The following is a 16,914-nucleotide window of genomic DNA, read 5'->3' on the forward strand; positions in this document are numbered from 1 at the left end:
TCTGTTTTAATTTTTCGGAGACTGTCGACTTTTTATGGTAATGAATAAACATTTACAGACATTTGCAAAACGTATTCATTTCAATGAAAAAAATCATTATTCGAGGGTTGTAAGAGACTTACAGTGTTTTAAAAGCAATAGTACAAAAAAAGAAATTTGTTCGTTCCTATATGAATGACTCACCTCGTCATCGTTAACAAAAAATATCATAATATGATCATTTTATATACTATTATGATAAAGGCAAATGATACTAAATAACAGAAAATTATTGCATGAGGAAATGTGATGTCTGACGTTTGACCATATCATATCCAGTAAAATTTCTGCAGCCAAATCTGTTGTGAAATCAAATATTTAACAAACTTTTAAAAAATCTATCTGCAGTTAAATTATTTCCAAATATTTTATTTACCTACCATAAATTCAGCAACTGCGCTGGCATATTCTAAATCATTAGCACAGAAATTCACAAATCGCATATGCTTTGAGTTCTAATAAGATAAAACAAAAAAAGATACATATGCGAATTGAATACAAAACAAAAAATAAATAGTAAGGATACTTTATGATAATGATAGTAATAGTTACTTTGAAAATAAATGAAGAATTGTGATAATTGTGTGATGTCAGTTATAAAATCAAAACGAAAAAAATCGTTGGTACAGTTAAAATTATAGAATAAATGACAGAAAAATTACAGATTACATTACATTGCTAAAGTGACCGCTTTCAACCTCTTGGCTATCTAAACAGTAATCGATCGTTGTAAAAAGCTATGTGGCGATCATTGCAAATCGTGACGCGACGTCATAAGAATACGGTAGCGGTGATCTTTTTCGAAAATGCAGAGTGAGTTTCGGACAAGGGGGTCCCTGATTTATTCGTGTATGGCTTCTGGACATGAAAGACAATTTGCACAGTAAACCAAATTTTCCGACTTGCAATTCATCGATGCATTTATTTTTTGACGATGTTTTCGAATTGCTAGAATTTTTTTATTGAAAACATATTTGTCCAGTGTGGTGGACGTGTTTTTCAACAAACGGTTGGTTTTCCAAAGGGAACAAAATATGCTCCTCTACTCGCTGACCAACTCCTTCATTCTTATGAGGGTGACTTTAGAGCTGGTCTTATCCAAAAGAAAGGACATGGTTTCGCTAGATCTTTTAATTTCAGTTTAAGCTATGTAGATGACGTGCTACCGTTAAATAATTCTAGTTTCAGAGACTTGATACATCGCAAGAACTTGAGATAAAGGATACTACAGACTCTGTGAAGTCAGCCTTATATTTTGACCTACACTTAGAAATCGATGGTAAAGGTAAACTATTGACCAAACTTTACAACAAACATAATGACTTTATTCAGAATTGTTATCTTTCCTTTCATCTGAGGCAACATCCCTTCAGCACTTGCGTATGGAGTTTTTATATCATACGCTATGCCAGAGCTTGTCGTAACTACGCAAAATATGTGTATCTCGATACTTTCAGAAAGCCTATGCGCAATAGGTTTATGTTGCTACAAGTTTGAAGTAATCACAACATAAGTTTTATGGACTCGTGGATCGTTACAGTCTATCCAACTGCCCCATGAAAACTGATTTGTTCATCGTGTCATAGTTTTGCTTTCCTCTTTCGTCTATCTCGACTTGACTTTATTAGCAAATCGGCGAGTGTTTCTAGAAAAGCAGAGGACGCTTACCCTACCGGTGAATCTGGTCCATGCTTCCAGTTTTAGCAGTGTCTGAGTTGCTCAATTGCTTTTGTTACTTTGTATGTATAAGCTTAGAGACTAAATTTTGTGAAGGTCTGTTTTCCATAAAAATACTTTACTGTTGTGATTTTATCAATTTCAAAGTCTTTGATTGGAGTTATTATGGAAGTTCAGATAATCTTAGACTTAAGTATTTATTATGTTATGTGGCGCTGGGCAAATACATTGGCAATGTCAGATTTGAGTTTTCGTTTTAAATATCACGGCAGTACCCTGAAATAAGAAATTATCAGGCAGTAGGTACAATAGTAAATTGATAACTTGCCGATAAAGAGAAATATCTGTCAACAAGATCACAGGAAAAAGTACAGTTTATCAATGCACTTTTTGATTTGTTTATATAGCAATTATTACTTTACACAGGTTTTTACCAATTAGTCACATATAATTTATGCAAAACTACACCAAGAAATTGTTTTTAGATTAAAAGTCAGTTTAGTTCATTTAGTCATATTCAAGGTAAGATTGCATCGGATTCATTGTGTATTTTATTTTATTTTCTTCGTTTGTTTGATAGAATTGTTCGTAAAAGTAAAAAACATAATAAGGCAAAACATTGGCTTCATCTGAATAATTCACTAGCTGAATGTTATAAAAGATCTTTAATTCAGGGAGATTCACAAATATCTAATTTGTCTTCAAATTGTCGTCGGCTCCATAACTGATACATTTATCTTGAATTATCTTTCAGTTGTATGTTCATCTATTCATTGTGATCGGCTGGTTTATCATCGTTTTGTTTGTCCGCTATGTATACTGTGTATACCTTGTATCATGTATATATTACGCTTGTGAAAATTTGGGAGATTTAAGTCGTCTGATACAAAAAAATATCGAAAGAGTAATCAAGGGAACCAAGGTTATAGCAATAATCAGTAGAATGTAATCCAGGGACAAAGACCAGACAAAGGAAAACAGACATACACAACAAAGAACATAAAGTAGCTAAAATCATACATACAAAGTAACAAAAGCAAATTAGCAACTGACAAATAGTAAACTTGTTCCAGCCCCAAGAGATAATGAATGACTGTTTTTGTATTAAAAAATGTAGCTTCAAATGAGAATAAAGTATTTCAACTTTTATACAAGGGATTTTATACATTTTAATTATCCAAAAGGACTTGAGATGAAGGATACTAGATATTAAGAAGTCAGCCTCATATCTTGGCCTACATTTTTAAGGATCGATTGAAAGGGAAAGCAAAGGAGAACTTTTTGTACCGTGGGAGACTTTTTTATTCCTAGGTTCTTGGAAACATGTTTATGTTATTACAAGATTTATGTCGTCTCTACAAAAGCGTTGTGGTCGTCTCCATGTACACGTTGATCGTTAAGGTATATCCGTTTGCAACATGAGAACCGATTTTTTTTATTCTAGTATTAATTTTGGTTTTCTTTGTTGTATACCAAAGACGAGACATTTAATAATTAATTTTATAGGTTTTTCTAGAAAATCAGTAGACGCCTACCCTACCTACTCCCAACCCGCAGTTTTTGTTTCAGTCCGTATTGTTTATTTAAATCAATTATTAGAGATGACTAAAAGATTATTGTCATTCCTTTCCTATCAATGTAGAAAGACAGAACTATACTCGACGCCACATACAACACATTTTCGAATTGAAGCTCTACTTTTTAAACCGTCGGGACTTACCGCTAGAGTTGTCTCTCTTTTACTTAATATGACGATATTTCGCATATATGCATGATGTGTAGGTACCAACGAGTCGCTTATTAGCTTAAATCATGCGTAACATATCCTTACGGGAAAATCCCATACTAATATCCGCCATGTTGGTTTCTACGGGACGATTTGTTTACAAACGAAGTTCGTAAATTCCCGTCGAACTCCGGTGACAATCGTCTGCTTGATCAACTTCTCGGCATTGTAAGTTGTTCGCGTAAAATAAATCCTAGATATCCGAAAGAACGCCGAAATGCATTCTGGGTTCTTCGATTTTTGGACAAACCATTTAAACGTAAACAACATCTCCTAGCAACCTGATCACTGTAAACATGGCCGACTTTTTACAATGTAAATATTGGCACCGAGAATTAAAATCTGACCGGAATTTAACGATTCAATGTTTAGGGAGAAGCCGTTTGGCTAAACGAATGAGCAAGTCATTTAAGACAATTTAAACGATGGTAGGTGTCAATAAAGTAGTAGAAAATATTTTTATTCAAATTTTAACAGTATGTTATTTATGTGAGGCCGAGTATAGTGCAAATGTCAATACTTATTGCTACACCAAAGATGGCTCGTGATTTAAAGGCTATATCGTTTCTTATTAAATGTGTAACATGTTTTATTATTGGTATAGTCACGCCGCAATGGAAGAAGGAGGTTAAACGCGCTGTGAAACCTAGATTTAACCCACTATTTTGTCTAAAATGCCTGTACCAAGTTAGGACCATTGTGGTACCAGCTGCTCCGGTGGTGCAATATCTATTTTGCTAGATTTACTTTGGACTTGACTTGTTTCGGTAATTTAATTGTAACCCTTATTCACTTACTGCAATACTTGTCATTTTCTGTTGTTTTTTTCTAGCAGCAAAGGATCTAAAAAATAAAAACAATAAAATAGGGAACAAAGTATATAACTCAATCATTATAAATCAAATTGTTGAAAATTTCTCGTTACAGGCAAGCGTTTTGGTTCGTATTTAATATGACCGAGTACAAGAAAACGTAAATGACTAAATTTCAAGGTACGATGATTGTATGGTACACTGTTGTACAAATGTGTCCGTTTGTATAGGTCGGGTTGTTCATTTAACTTTGTATGAAGGGGAGTCAACTTTATTCAGTGAGTTTCGGAATTTGTTTACACTATTTTTTCAACGAATGAAAGGTTTTTCATTCCATGAAAACAATTTTCAAATTACAAATATACCAACATGAATGTGTGGTGCAGTAATATTCATCTGGCTTTGTGTATCAAGGTAACTCAAATTTGAAAAACTTAGGTCTTTATAGTTTTAAATTATGTGTATTGTTACAGCTGTCACCAGATGTTCGGGGTTTAAAGCTATCAAATATAACTATGGTTAGTTTAATAATTTCTTAGACTTCCACTAAAATGATGCTTATCAAATCATTTCTTTTGAACTCAACACAGAGTTGCGATCTCTATTTAGCCCTCTTTACAGTCAATAAATGGTATTTTTACCTATTATATAGTGACTTTAAATACTTACAGATGTCAACACAAGCCTTCTAAATTAGCCGAGATACTGTCACAATAATACATGTATTATGATTTTCGACTGACCAGTATTTTCTAAAAAAACAAACAAAGGCTGACTGAACTATTTTAAATCTTGGGTGAATGGCAAAAGTTATTTATGATTCTAAAAGCTCGACTGTCCAAATCATTTTGAAAATTACTGATTATTGTTCATAGTTGCGAGGGTTACGTTATTTTATTTCGGAATCGGATATATCATGGTAAAATATTGCGGAATAAAATGAAACAAAACATTCTGCTAAAACAATGTTATTGTTGCACGACTGTAACACCGAAGCTTTTTTGCATTGATAGGTTACTTTCCGATAATCAAATTAATTTATTGTAACTCATGAAATTTCGGTGATTTGGTTTTTTTTTTTTTTTTTTTTTTTGCAAGGCATTAACTTTGAATAACCTTATATTTATACGAAAGTTGATTAACTATTTTAGGGGTAACCGAAAATCGTTAGAAATATTAGATCGGCTTCGTAACTTTCAAGATTCGCATAATTTTGTATGCAACACTGCCACAAGAACATACATTTTTTTTTATTATTTAATTAAATGATCCTTTCATAAATCTGGCTCTCAATATATTTCTTGTTATGACTACGATACTTTTGCAGCGATTATAGACGGGATAAATACACTAAGTAGATATATTAAGATATAATCAATGATTTAATTTATTTAATCGACAATATATTTATTTTTGTTTTTGTAATATTCTAGACAGGTGGATGGAATTCCAATTTGCACTAATCGTTCTCCTCTTACAGCCGATTTTTTTCTTCTACTGTTATAAATTACAGTTTACAACTATGTTTTTAAAGATCTCTAAAAACACATGATCTGTTGCGTGAATCAAATAATACTTTTAGAGTGTGATGGTATTTTGGCTGTAAATAATCCTTACTTCGAAAACTATGTTCCAGATATTGATCTTTCCAAAAGAACTTAAATTGACCTAGTTTATCATAAACAGTACACTTGTTCTTGATTTATAATACAAGCAAATGACAACCTTCATACAAAAAATTATGACAAAAGACGCAGTTTTGTTAAATTTCTATTCATAGATGGTGATATACCCGAACAACCTCCTACAGTATTAACACTGCACAACTGGTTCGTTTTGCACTTATTTTTGTAATTAAGTGTCCGGTTTTAATGAAAACATAGCACATTCCTCACAGGAAAGGTTTTGCGCCATGGGTATCGATATCATAAACTTCTAACAATAAATCATTATTAAGTTTTCACCGTTACAATAATCTTGATGCAAAAATATAGTAGCACTTGCAGGTTCTTTTTTTTAAAAAGTGGTGTTGCTCATCCGGTTTGATCCGAAATGAAGTCTATAAAGCACATTTTTTAAAACAAAATCCAAAGGATTTTTTAACTTCTCTTTATAGTTTATTTCTAAAAGATACGATTTTCAAATCTTTGTATATTTATTTAACCTTGTTTTCACAAAAACAGATATTCAACCCTTAATTAAATAATTACATACGTAAAACTAAGTCATTTTAGTATTGCACTACATCAAAATTTAGTTTTTTAGTACTTGACATTTCTACTCAACATATCGCCTACTATAATTGTAGTGACCGGTTACTTCAAATGTTGGTTGTTTTTGTGGTAAGTCATTCTTCAGTATGTCTGAACTAGCTTTCAGTTACTGCGAGCGTTCTTCAATTAAGAAATAATTCATGGAGGGGGTAAATTTGTACTCTTTTTAATGAATAAAATGAAAAAAGAAAAAAATATTTTCACCGTCACCATAGAAACAACCACTCCTTAGCAACCACTAATTCAGGGCCTAATAATCACAAAAATGTCACAATTTGAATGTATTTTTTTATATATAATGATAGAAATTTACCAAACTAAGTAATTATATTAATGAAGTGTGTCTTATGGAAAGCAATTTACAATAAAGTACAAAGCAATCTGATTGGTTAAGATCTGGTTACCAAAGCAACCAAAATTCTTAATTTTTGACAATTTGGACCTGAAATCACCCCCATAAAGACTTTTCTTCTTAACACTTTTCATACAAACATTGTCCAGACTTTTTTGTCTTTTGACCTAGACTTCTAATACTTGGTATGTTGGTATATCCTCTCGGGGCAGAGTGTCACGTACCGGAGTGGTTTACCTTTGACCTTGACCTTTAACCTCAAGGTTAATTAACATACAAATTTTGGCAAAATATGATACACAATTGTGTCTGTGCCATTACTTTTTGGTCTTTTTACTTAGATATCTGACCTGTTTGACATTTAAGTAAATCACATCAAGTTAGAGTGTAATGTTCTAGATTGGATGACTTCTGACCTTGGCCTTTGACTCATATAATAAATATCATACAAAATTTTGTCCGGGCTATAATTTTCTTTTGTTTTTTTACTTAGACATCTGATATTTGGTATGGAATTATGTTTTCTCAAGGCGAGGCGCCTCGTACTAGATTGCTGACATTTGATTTTGACCTTTGACCTCATGGTCAAATAACATATCAACTTTTGACTTGCTTTATTTCCATTAACTAATCATAAATGGTTTTAGGGAAGAAGATTTTCAAAATTGCACATGTACATGTGGAAAAATTTAGAATTGTTTCAGGAGCCATAACTCCTACTTAGTAGACGAATCGTATCGAAAATGTCAGTATTGGTCAATGAGTAATCAAGGAAACCAAGGTTATAGCGGCAGTCAAAAGAATGTAATCCAGGGACAAAGACCAGACATGGAAAACAGACATACACAACAAAGAACATAAAGTAACTAAAATCATACATACAAAGTAACAAACGTAAATGAGCAACTCGGACTCCAGTTGACTCCATGGACCAGGTACACCGGTAGGGTAAGCGTCCTCTGCTTTTCTAGAAACACCCACCGAGTTGCTCATAAAAAGTCAAGTACGGGGTAGACAAACGAGGGAAGGAAAACTATGACCCGTTGAATAAATCAGTTTTCATGGTGCTGATGGATACACCATAACGATCCACGAGTTCATGATGACGACCATAAAACTTCTGTAGTGATGACTTCAATCTTGTAACAACATAACCCTGTTCCAAAAGCCTATTTGTTAGAGTTCAAAACATCTTTTGATTCGACTTCATTGATTTCTTCTAAACTTCACACAACATTTGAATCTATAACGCTTGCAAAAAATAGGCCATAATCCAATAATAAGCGATTTAAGCTTACGAACAAAAGAAATGATTCATATTTAAACAATCACTATAATATAAAATATCTCAGAGCAATAGGTAACAAATACTCGGTCCAAACATAATATATGAACAAAATGCATCATATTTAACTGTTTAGAAAGTATATGCGGAAAAAGGTTTAATTTATGGAAACACGAATTAGCATAGACTATATATGCAATATTTTTTTCTTGAAGAGTATAGCTTCCATCGAAGTAATACAAATACTTACCAGAGGAATGATGCTTTAAATTAGACGTCAACTCAAAGTTCAATTTGTTCACAAGTTCTGACGCATGGTTACATCAATACGAGTTGGAACCTACATTGTACGATTTTCTGAAAATACATTTTTAACATATTTAAATCGTGAAGCGTTTTCCGAAAACTATTTGTAAGCAGAAGATTGTGTTTTAACATATTTAAATCAATAAACTACGGTTGATTTCCGATATACCTTTAAAACCATTCATTGAAGAGAAATGGCTACGATTGGCTGTATTTAAATCTGACACTCAGAGACAATCAGACTTTGTTTTTCTCCTGTTATTAAATACAACGATGGGCTTAGTTACAAAAAAAACAATGATAACAGTATTAAAATGTTAAAATGTTAAACAAAAAGCAAAAGCAATAAAAAAAAAAGCGTTGCGTCCTGTTTCAGTTTTTAGAGGAAAACTAATGTATAGCAAATTAATGAATAGAGCAAATGAGGAAAGTGAACGTATTTTTGTTAAAACTTACCTAATAAATGTTCTTTTCTTTTTTCATTATGCTTCCCTTAAGCAATTAATGATTTGTTTTGTTTGCTGAAGTCTGTATGTTTATTTCTTTCTGTTGCACGATCAATCATTTACAATTATCCTTTGTCAACAGGTACTGCATAATAATTACAAGAAAGAGTGAAGCGTTTTCCGAAAACTATTTGTAAGCAGAAGATTGTGTTTTAACATATTTAAATCAATAAACTAAGGTTGATTTCCGATATACCTTTAAAACCACTCATTGAAGAGAAATGGCTACGATTGGCTGTATTTAAATCTGACACTCAGAGACAATCAGACTTTGTTTTTCTCCTGTTATTAAATACAACGATGGGCTGAGTTACAAAAAAAAAACAATGATAACAGTATTAAAATGTTAAAATGTTGAACAAAAAGCAAAAGCAATAAAAAAAGCGTTGCGTCCTGTTTCAGTTTTTAGAGGAAAACTAATGTATAGCAAATTAATGAATAGAGCAAATGAGGAAAGTGAACGTATTTTTGTTAAAACTTACCTAATAAATGTTCTTTTCTTTTTTCATTATGCTTCCCTTAAGCAATTAATGATTTGTTTTGTTTGCTGAAGTCTGTATGTTTATTTCTTTCTGTTGCACGATCAATCATTTACAATTATCCTTTGTCAACAGGTATTGCATAATAATTACAAGAAAGAGTGAAGCGTTTTCCGAAAACTATTTGTAAGCAGAAGATTGTGTTTTAAGATGTTTAAATCAATAAACTACGGTTGATTTCCGATATACCTTTAAAACCACTCATTACAGAGAAATGGCTACGATGGGCTGTATTTAAATCTGACACAAATTTGACTTTCCCTATGAGGGACGGAGCTATTTGTACTCAGATTACATTTTATTGATAATACATGCGTGCAACTTTATGATGTGTCGACCAAGGTGAAGATGCTATAATTCCTATTGCACATGATGTGCGTCTGCGTTAACAGTTTATACAGTCAAAACCTAACTGAATACGTCACTTCCGACAGAAAGAATTTTTAGTCATTCATGTTTTGACAGAGGATCGGACGTCGCTAACGCTCCGTCCATATGAAAAAAAAAACTTTGGTTTAGTCTGGCTCAAATGGTATTTTATATGGTTAAATTATGGGGTGTGTAAGTCTCGTATTAGTTTCATTTTCCTTTATAGAATTTTCGATTCGTATCGAAATCCGGAGACCTATCTGAATTGAATTGTTCACTTTCGGGATCACGAAATGCTGTATTAAAATACAAAATTTTCTAATTTATTGTTTTCTTAACATTTTTAATAGGTATGTGTCATTTTGCGAAGACATTTACAGACTCGCTCGCAAGGTGCAACATTATCGTGGTTTTTTTTCTTTTAAAGAGTATGGATTTGCCATTCAATACGCCAATGTAAACCAACATGTATTGTTTAATATGGTACTGGTACCTCACATACACTGTAATATGAATAGCAGTAAATAAACATTTGCCATTATGATGTTCATTTACTATTCGACATGGTTTTTAAATGGAAAACTGCACGTGTTTGTTCTTGACAACATGCATAGATTATAATATCTTCTTCTTGTTATATATATTGATTATTATATGACCAGCACTATTTTCTCAGAAGAATGAGTCTACTAAAAACCTTTGGAAAGCAACAAATCTAATTTTTTTTTATACATTAACAATACTTATTAATCATTGATTTTTCTATCCTTTTTCGCATATTCAGAATGTGTAATACACTAAGTATGACAGTTTTTATGAATTGTATTTTATTGATTTGTAAGTGAATAGCATTGAATTGTTGCAGTAATTGGCGGGCGGAATCTGGCAATATGAGAGGGGTCAGGATTTTTAATTCTGCGTTAGGTCGTATTATGTAATACCTTTCAGTGGTACCACGAGAAGGTGGATTTAAGTGAGGTTTGATCAGGGGGCTCAATCTTCCGGTTGCCGCCATGTTAAAAATTTCAATATGACTTTAAGATTATAAACATAACTTTTTCAAAATATAATTTCTAGCGATCGAATGGACAGATTTATGTGAAATTGTGATATATCGATTCAGAAAGTTGTAAATGTTCGATTTATCATAAGGAGATACACAAATTTGGTAGATATAAAAAGAAATTAACCAGGTAAGTGGAAAAGCCATGTTTATTATTGTCCTGGTAAAACCGAGCCTTGGTTTTATGAATAAACTTGATTTTGCCTATTTGTACCTAATGTTTTCATAATTATGATCAGGTTTTACAATGATTTATCATCATTTATGATATTTATTTGCATTTTAGAGAAACTTTATTGATCTAGCTCACATTTACAGCTCATTCTACACATGGCTAGTTTGTTTGTTGCTAGTCCGCCATTTCTTATGTGTGTTTTTAGGAACCGCCCATTGAAATACATAATGTATGACATGCTGCGATCGTAAACAAGATTAATTTCATCAACGATATTAATTTGCTTAATATTGATGCAGTTACTAAGATAGAAATTTTGTCATAAAAAGCAGTATTATGAAATTAACCTTCGTTTACAAAATGTACATTTATTTCAAACACATTACCAGTCATGTTGTCTTAATTACAGTATTAAAAAGATGCTTAGAAACTATAGTACTACAAACCAAAAATAACAGACAACAGTAAGTCAGTAATACATTGTATCATTTGCACTTTATCTTATATAGATATTATAAGCTTACAATTATGAAAAGCTTTCAATTTTTATATGTATTACATGTATATTGATATTGGTTTGTTTTAATTTGCAGCATCCTATGCAGTGTGAGTTGAATTATAGACAATGCACATGTATATGAAGCAGAAGGAAACATGACTTGCATGTAAATTATTCAACTGATTTGACCCATTTCAACAGCATATTGGACACACAATGACTTAAATTCAGTAAGTGTTTAGTATGGGAGCATCAACACATTATATTTTGAGCATGAGGAAGGCGCAGATTAAATATTACATGTATTTACCTATTTCCAGGGGAAAGTATCTGTCCAAGACTGACACTTAACATAAAAATGTAAAACAATACAGTTGTAAAGGTTTTCAGTATCTGCTATAAGACATATTGTGGTAAAATGTGATACATAGTACATGTTTAATAAAAGAAAATTGAATACATTAAGTATGTTCTTGTTTCTTATATGTGGCAAAGCCCAGTGGAAATTTCATTATCCTGATATCGGGTACATTTACTATATACATTTGTGCATGCATATACAGTATGCATTAAGGTGTCTATCTCTTTTTTTTTCCACTTGTGTTTACACATTAAGCCAACACAATGGACAGTCCAATTAAACCATACTTTTAAATTTAAACTTAACCATTACTGTGAACAAGGATTTATATATAACTCTGTGCTGTGAACACAAATTTTGCATATCCAACCAACCAACTAGGATTCCTATTCCCGTTACCCAGGGCAAGTGAAATTTGGGTCAGGGAAAGTTAGGTACTTGGTTACACTTTCCCATGGCAAGTTGAAAACTTCATATGCTGTAAGGATTTGTTTTGTTAGGAAAGCAGTCATTGACTGTGGGAATGTTGATTTTATATGGATTTTTCCCAAGGAAGACTCAATTTCTGAAAAATCCTAGAAATCCTGGACTTAGTACATGTACATTTGTACATATTGGTTTGACCTAGGAATAATATATGTGGTCAGCAGTTTAAAAAGTAGAAAATGAACAAGTTTGACATTTTAAGTTAATAATGACAAAAGTCCAGGAAGCCATGCAGTCATCAGAGGCTAATTTTGGTATCATTATCGCCTGCGCTTGTGACTTTAGTGTTACAGGAGTGACATACAGGCTTCTCTAATTAAAGTACATTATTTTTCATTATTGCCAAATGTTACATTAAAAATAAAAATCTAGCATTATACCACTGCGAATATCAGGGATATGTGTATCTGGACTTATATTACATTACTGTACTAAAAGTTGTACAGTATGAAAAATTAATATGAATGGTTTTTAACATCATGAAAGTGAACTGCTACAAAAAAATTATGCAAGATTTTTTTTATAGTTGCAACCTCTGCATAGTCTACTTAAAACCTGGCGATCCCTTGTTAACATGAAATTTCAGATGAATCTCTGTACCCTCATTGTGTAACAGACCTAATTAAGATTACAATGTAAGTAAGTTGCCACATTTAGATCATTTTAATGTATAAAATTGGTACATTATCTGTATCCTGAAATTTACATAATAAATCATAGCACACCTTCCAGGAGGAAGCATGCAATACCAAAACTTATTATCATCAGTCATCATATATATGATCGTTCATATCGAATAGGTAGACAGTAATATTGAGTTTAAAGTTGAATAGAAATTTACCATAACATTAAATTAAATGTGAGCATTTTAAACGGTGTCATTTCTTTTATTAAATTTCACAAATGATAATAACACATTATGATATCAGAATCAAAACAAATCCAAACATAAAGAATATTACAATAATTTCCATATAAGTAAGCATCTCAATGTAAATGTCCATAATTAACACAAATATTATTCATATAAACAATGCCCAACGAGAAAGGCAGGTAACTCTGTCCACATTGCTTCCCAGTCCACACACAAATACACGTAGTCCATGCGTTTGCACTTATTTAAAGCATGTGTGTACATTATATGCCTATTTGAATAACAAAGAAGTGAACTTTGTCTTTGAATATTCAATCTGTCAATATGCAAATTATCTGTCGTAGTAAGTTATCTGAACCAATCAAAAAAATCCGGAACTGTTCTTATTCACTTAATTTTTCTCTGAAATAGATGGCAATAATTAGAGAGGTTCCGATGATGTACGCCATATTTCATTAACATCTGAGGCGACTTAGGTTCCCCTATCTATGAACTCCCCTGGTTTGATATATTACCAGAGCGACCGGTCCGCGACTGGTACATGTACCGGTCGGAATTTCTCGTCCTCTGTTACCAAGGTGACTTTGCTTAACCCATTCGAGTACCGGTCTCCGTGTTCACAAAGTAATGTACGTACGGATAAACTTCCGTTATCGCTGTTATCAACGACACACCTACCTTAACCAATTTACTTCCCCGCGGTGTGTACCATCTTGCCAGATCTTGTCTTCTTGCTTTGCCATCACAATTGACATTTCACATTTTATTGAATCTTTAACGTAAGGTAAACGTTTAAAATTCCCCGCCTTAATAACTTCTGAAACCACAACATTGCGTAGTGAATGGTAGTATTGACCCCTGTGGTGGGTAACTCGGTGACATAAATAATCATGACTAGTAAGTACCTGTACAATTAGTTTTCTGGATAAAACACACACAAATACCATAGTAATAGCGGTTTGTTAACAATTTATCAGATAAGAACCACTTTTGATAACAAGATAAACGTAAACATTGATTTAGTTGTAAATATCAAGTTGTTCCAGTTTATGAACCTGGATTAGTATAATTCCACCTGTCATTTTCTCATGGTACAATTAAGTACATCAGTTCTGTATGTAGTTTTACGTGATTTTACTGAAAACTGTACGTAGTATTTATTGTTTAATGAAATAACTAAAATCGGAAGACGAATGTTGATATTTTTTTTATTTCCGTGTCATAGATTGAACTTAACTCTTTATGTAAGCGTGATCTACATATTGTAAGTAGCGATGTATTGGATGAAATTACATGTAACACTTCATTAACAAGAATGAACGATATTTCCCATAAACTTGGTCAGCTCCGTACTGTACATCTAAAATGTTAGTTAATACACCCGGCCACTACTAGTAAAATCAAAAAGAAAGATACAACTTGTAGCAATATGCCTTTTACGATTTACTGTTATGGCACTTTTCATAAAAAAATGGAGGTTTTCGCATTTTTCAAATTATAACTCAAACTGGTTTCAACCATATTCAGGAAACTTTGGAAGTAGCAAATTTCAATTGATGCAAGCTCCGTTTCAAATGGATAGATTTTTAGTTAGTAGTTATTGATTTTTGGTCTTCATTCATAAAAAAATGTGTATTCACAATAACTGAAAATTCAGTTTTTTTTCGAATTTCTTATATCTATTAATGTTAGTTCCCTTTTGATTATTCGTATATTTTTTAGTATACACTTTAGGGGTCATATGATATTATTCACACAATTGGACAGTTTACCGTTTTCGAACTGTAACTCAAAAAGCGATTCCATTGAGTGATACGCCCTTGTAGTTAGTTTATTTGCTTAGAGCTAGGCTTCCAAGTTGTTTTATCATACCCTTCTGTGATATTTAGAATCACATTGCAAGTGTGTCTGCAGGGGCGGATCCAAACACTGAAAAAGAAGAGTGTCAGTCGGGGTTCCTCATGAAAAGGGGTGCTAGGGCATTATTTACCATTTTTGGTTAATTTCACACAAGAAAATGATCAATTTTTCCAATAAAAAGGAGGTTTGCCAGCCCCTTGCACCCATCTGGATCTGCCACTTGTTTGTCTGTCTGTTCTTGTTTTTTTAAGTCTTCATATCAAGTAATTAGGTTATCTGACCACTTCTGGTCTGGTCTAGATCTTATTTATAATGCAGTAATAACATAAACATGTTTACCAGAGATATTTAATGGTGCAATCAGGGCAACCATTCTGCTTTTTTTTTCTGAGATATGAGTTTTAAGACTGAGCCAGTTTCCAAACAAATGTCATGTAAATGTCGACAAGTGAAAAATGTGAAAAATAAATATATATAATTCAAATGCACATATATAAAACAAGGAAATTTTGTACATTTTATCTTTACTTCCTGCTATCAATGAAAAATGAAAAATCATGTTTTAGAAAGATGTGGCTCCTACAAAAAATCGGCCACAAGTGTCAACAGTGTATCATAATGATGACACAAAGAATATTATCTTGTATCAGACATAGATTACAATAAAAAATTAGAAATGTACCAAGCTTGAACTTCTGAGCCTATATTTGCCCCAGCTGTTCAGGAATTGACCTGTGCGGTTGTATGTTGCTACGCTCCTTTGAGCATTTTATTGTTTTGTTTTTGTTTATTATGTGCATATTATATTGGAAATAAAGAGGTTTAAAGGAGTTAAGTAGAGTACATAACAGGCTGACATTACAAGTAAATAATATTGGATTTTGATATTTTCAGCTTATATTTCTATTCGTTACGCTAAATTGAATGGTGATTTGGAAACTCCTAAGTAATTGTATTTAGTGGCAAACTTTACACATACAAGAAGAACAGAGGATAATGAACATCCAAACAGAGAATACTCTCCAAATGGAGGCAATAGATAGCTCTACACAGGAAACACTTCAAGAAAACTTTAAACAGTTACTTTGTACTAACTGTAAATGTTCTTTAGACGTTTCTAAAACTCAGGCGGAATCATCTACACAGACAAGTATACACACCGATACATCCGCGGAACATATTTCATGTAATAAACCTCTTTATGTTCTTCCGGACTCCACATCATCTAATGTTCAAGTTTCCACTATAAGTTCATGTGAAAAACGTCATTCCAAGAAACATAATTCGTCATCCACTATCAGTACTCACAACTTGGATGCAGATGTTCTACCAAAAATTCGAAGCATAAAGAAAGTTTTCAAAAACAGTAAACAACATCCACCGAACCCAGACTCTCTGCCTCCATGTAGAGTATGTGGTGAAAAAGCTTCCGGTCTGCATTATGGCGTTAATACATGTGAACCATGTAAGGTAAATCAAATAAATAGCGTTAAAACTGTGTGAAGTACATTTGTACTTACATACTAAGGCAAGTATGGCTGAACATCACGCATACCAATTTTTTTCCTAGAAAAACGCATGTGCGCTTGGTATGTACCATAGTCAATATTACCGTCGTTTATAAATATGTACATGATAATGTAAAATTTCTG

At 32.5% G+C, this 16,914-nt stretch overlaps 2 protein-coding genes and 1 long non-coding RNA gene across 15 annotated transcripts in view; 2 read left to right on the forward strand and 1 right to left on the reverse strand.

Moving 5' to 3' along the window:
- The window catches only part of LOC148609301 (uncharacterized), a 39,518-nt gene extending 30,937 nt beyond the window's left edge, over nt 1–8,581 (reverse strand). For 3 of the 7 annotated variants that reach the window (XM_088596408.1, XM_088596407.1, XM_088596405.1), the window contains exons 1-3: nt 8,475–8,581; nt 4,984–5,066; nt 4,300–4,345 (exon numbers count right to left, since the gene is read on the reverse strand). In XM_088596408.1, the coding sequence (XP_088452534.1) occupies nt 4,300–4,314 (15 nt within the window). In that variant the 5' untranslated portion in view covers nt 4,315–4,345; nt 4,984–5,066; nt 8,475–8,581. Of the gene's footprint in view, nt 1–419; nt 495–3,436; nt 3,603–4,299; nt 4,346–4,983; nt 5,067–8,474 lie in introns of those variants that run through there. The other 4 variants (XM_088596401.1, XM_088596403.1, XM_088596404.1 and 1 more) reach the window with 4 other exon arrangements.
- On the forward strand, nt 3,719–8,575 carry LOC148609302 (uncharacterized). The gene is made up of 3 exons (XR_015924824.1): nt 3,719–3,930; nt 4,430–4,494; nt 8,440–8,575. It is a non-coding gene; the product is annotated as an uncharacterized LOC148609302 (long non-coding RNA).
- Nucleotides 8,582–13,800: 5,219 nt separating the features above from the next.
- Nucleotides 13,801–16,914, forward strand: part of LOC148609303 (nuclear receptor ROR-alpha B-like) — a 28,784-nt gene continuing 25,670 nt past the window's right edge. The window contains exons 1-2 of one of the 7 annotated variants that reach the window (XM_088596413.1): nt 13,801–14,299; nt 16,157–16,732. In XM_088596413.1, the coding sequence (XP_088452539.1) occupies nt 16,259–16,732 (474 nt within the window). In that variant the 5' untranslated portion in view covers nt 13,801–14,299; nt 16,157–16,258. Of the gene's footprint in view, nt 14,300–14,340; nt 14,360–14,416; nt 14,549–16,156; nt 16,733–16,914 lie in introns of those variants that run through there. The other 6 variants (XM_088596409.1, XM_088596414.1, XM_088596411.1 and 3 more) reach the window with 6 other exon arrangements.

Source organism: Perna viridis, chromosome 8 (assembly GCF_037379345.1).
Source record: "Perna viridis isolate PV_CMFRI_1.1 ecotype Kerala chromosome 8, ASM3737934v1, whole genome shotgun sequence".
Classification (NCBI taxonomy): domain Eukaryota; kingdom Metazoa; phylum Mollusca; class Bivalvia; order Mytilida; family Mytilidae; genus Perna; species Perna viridis.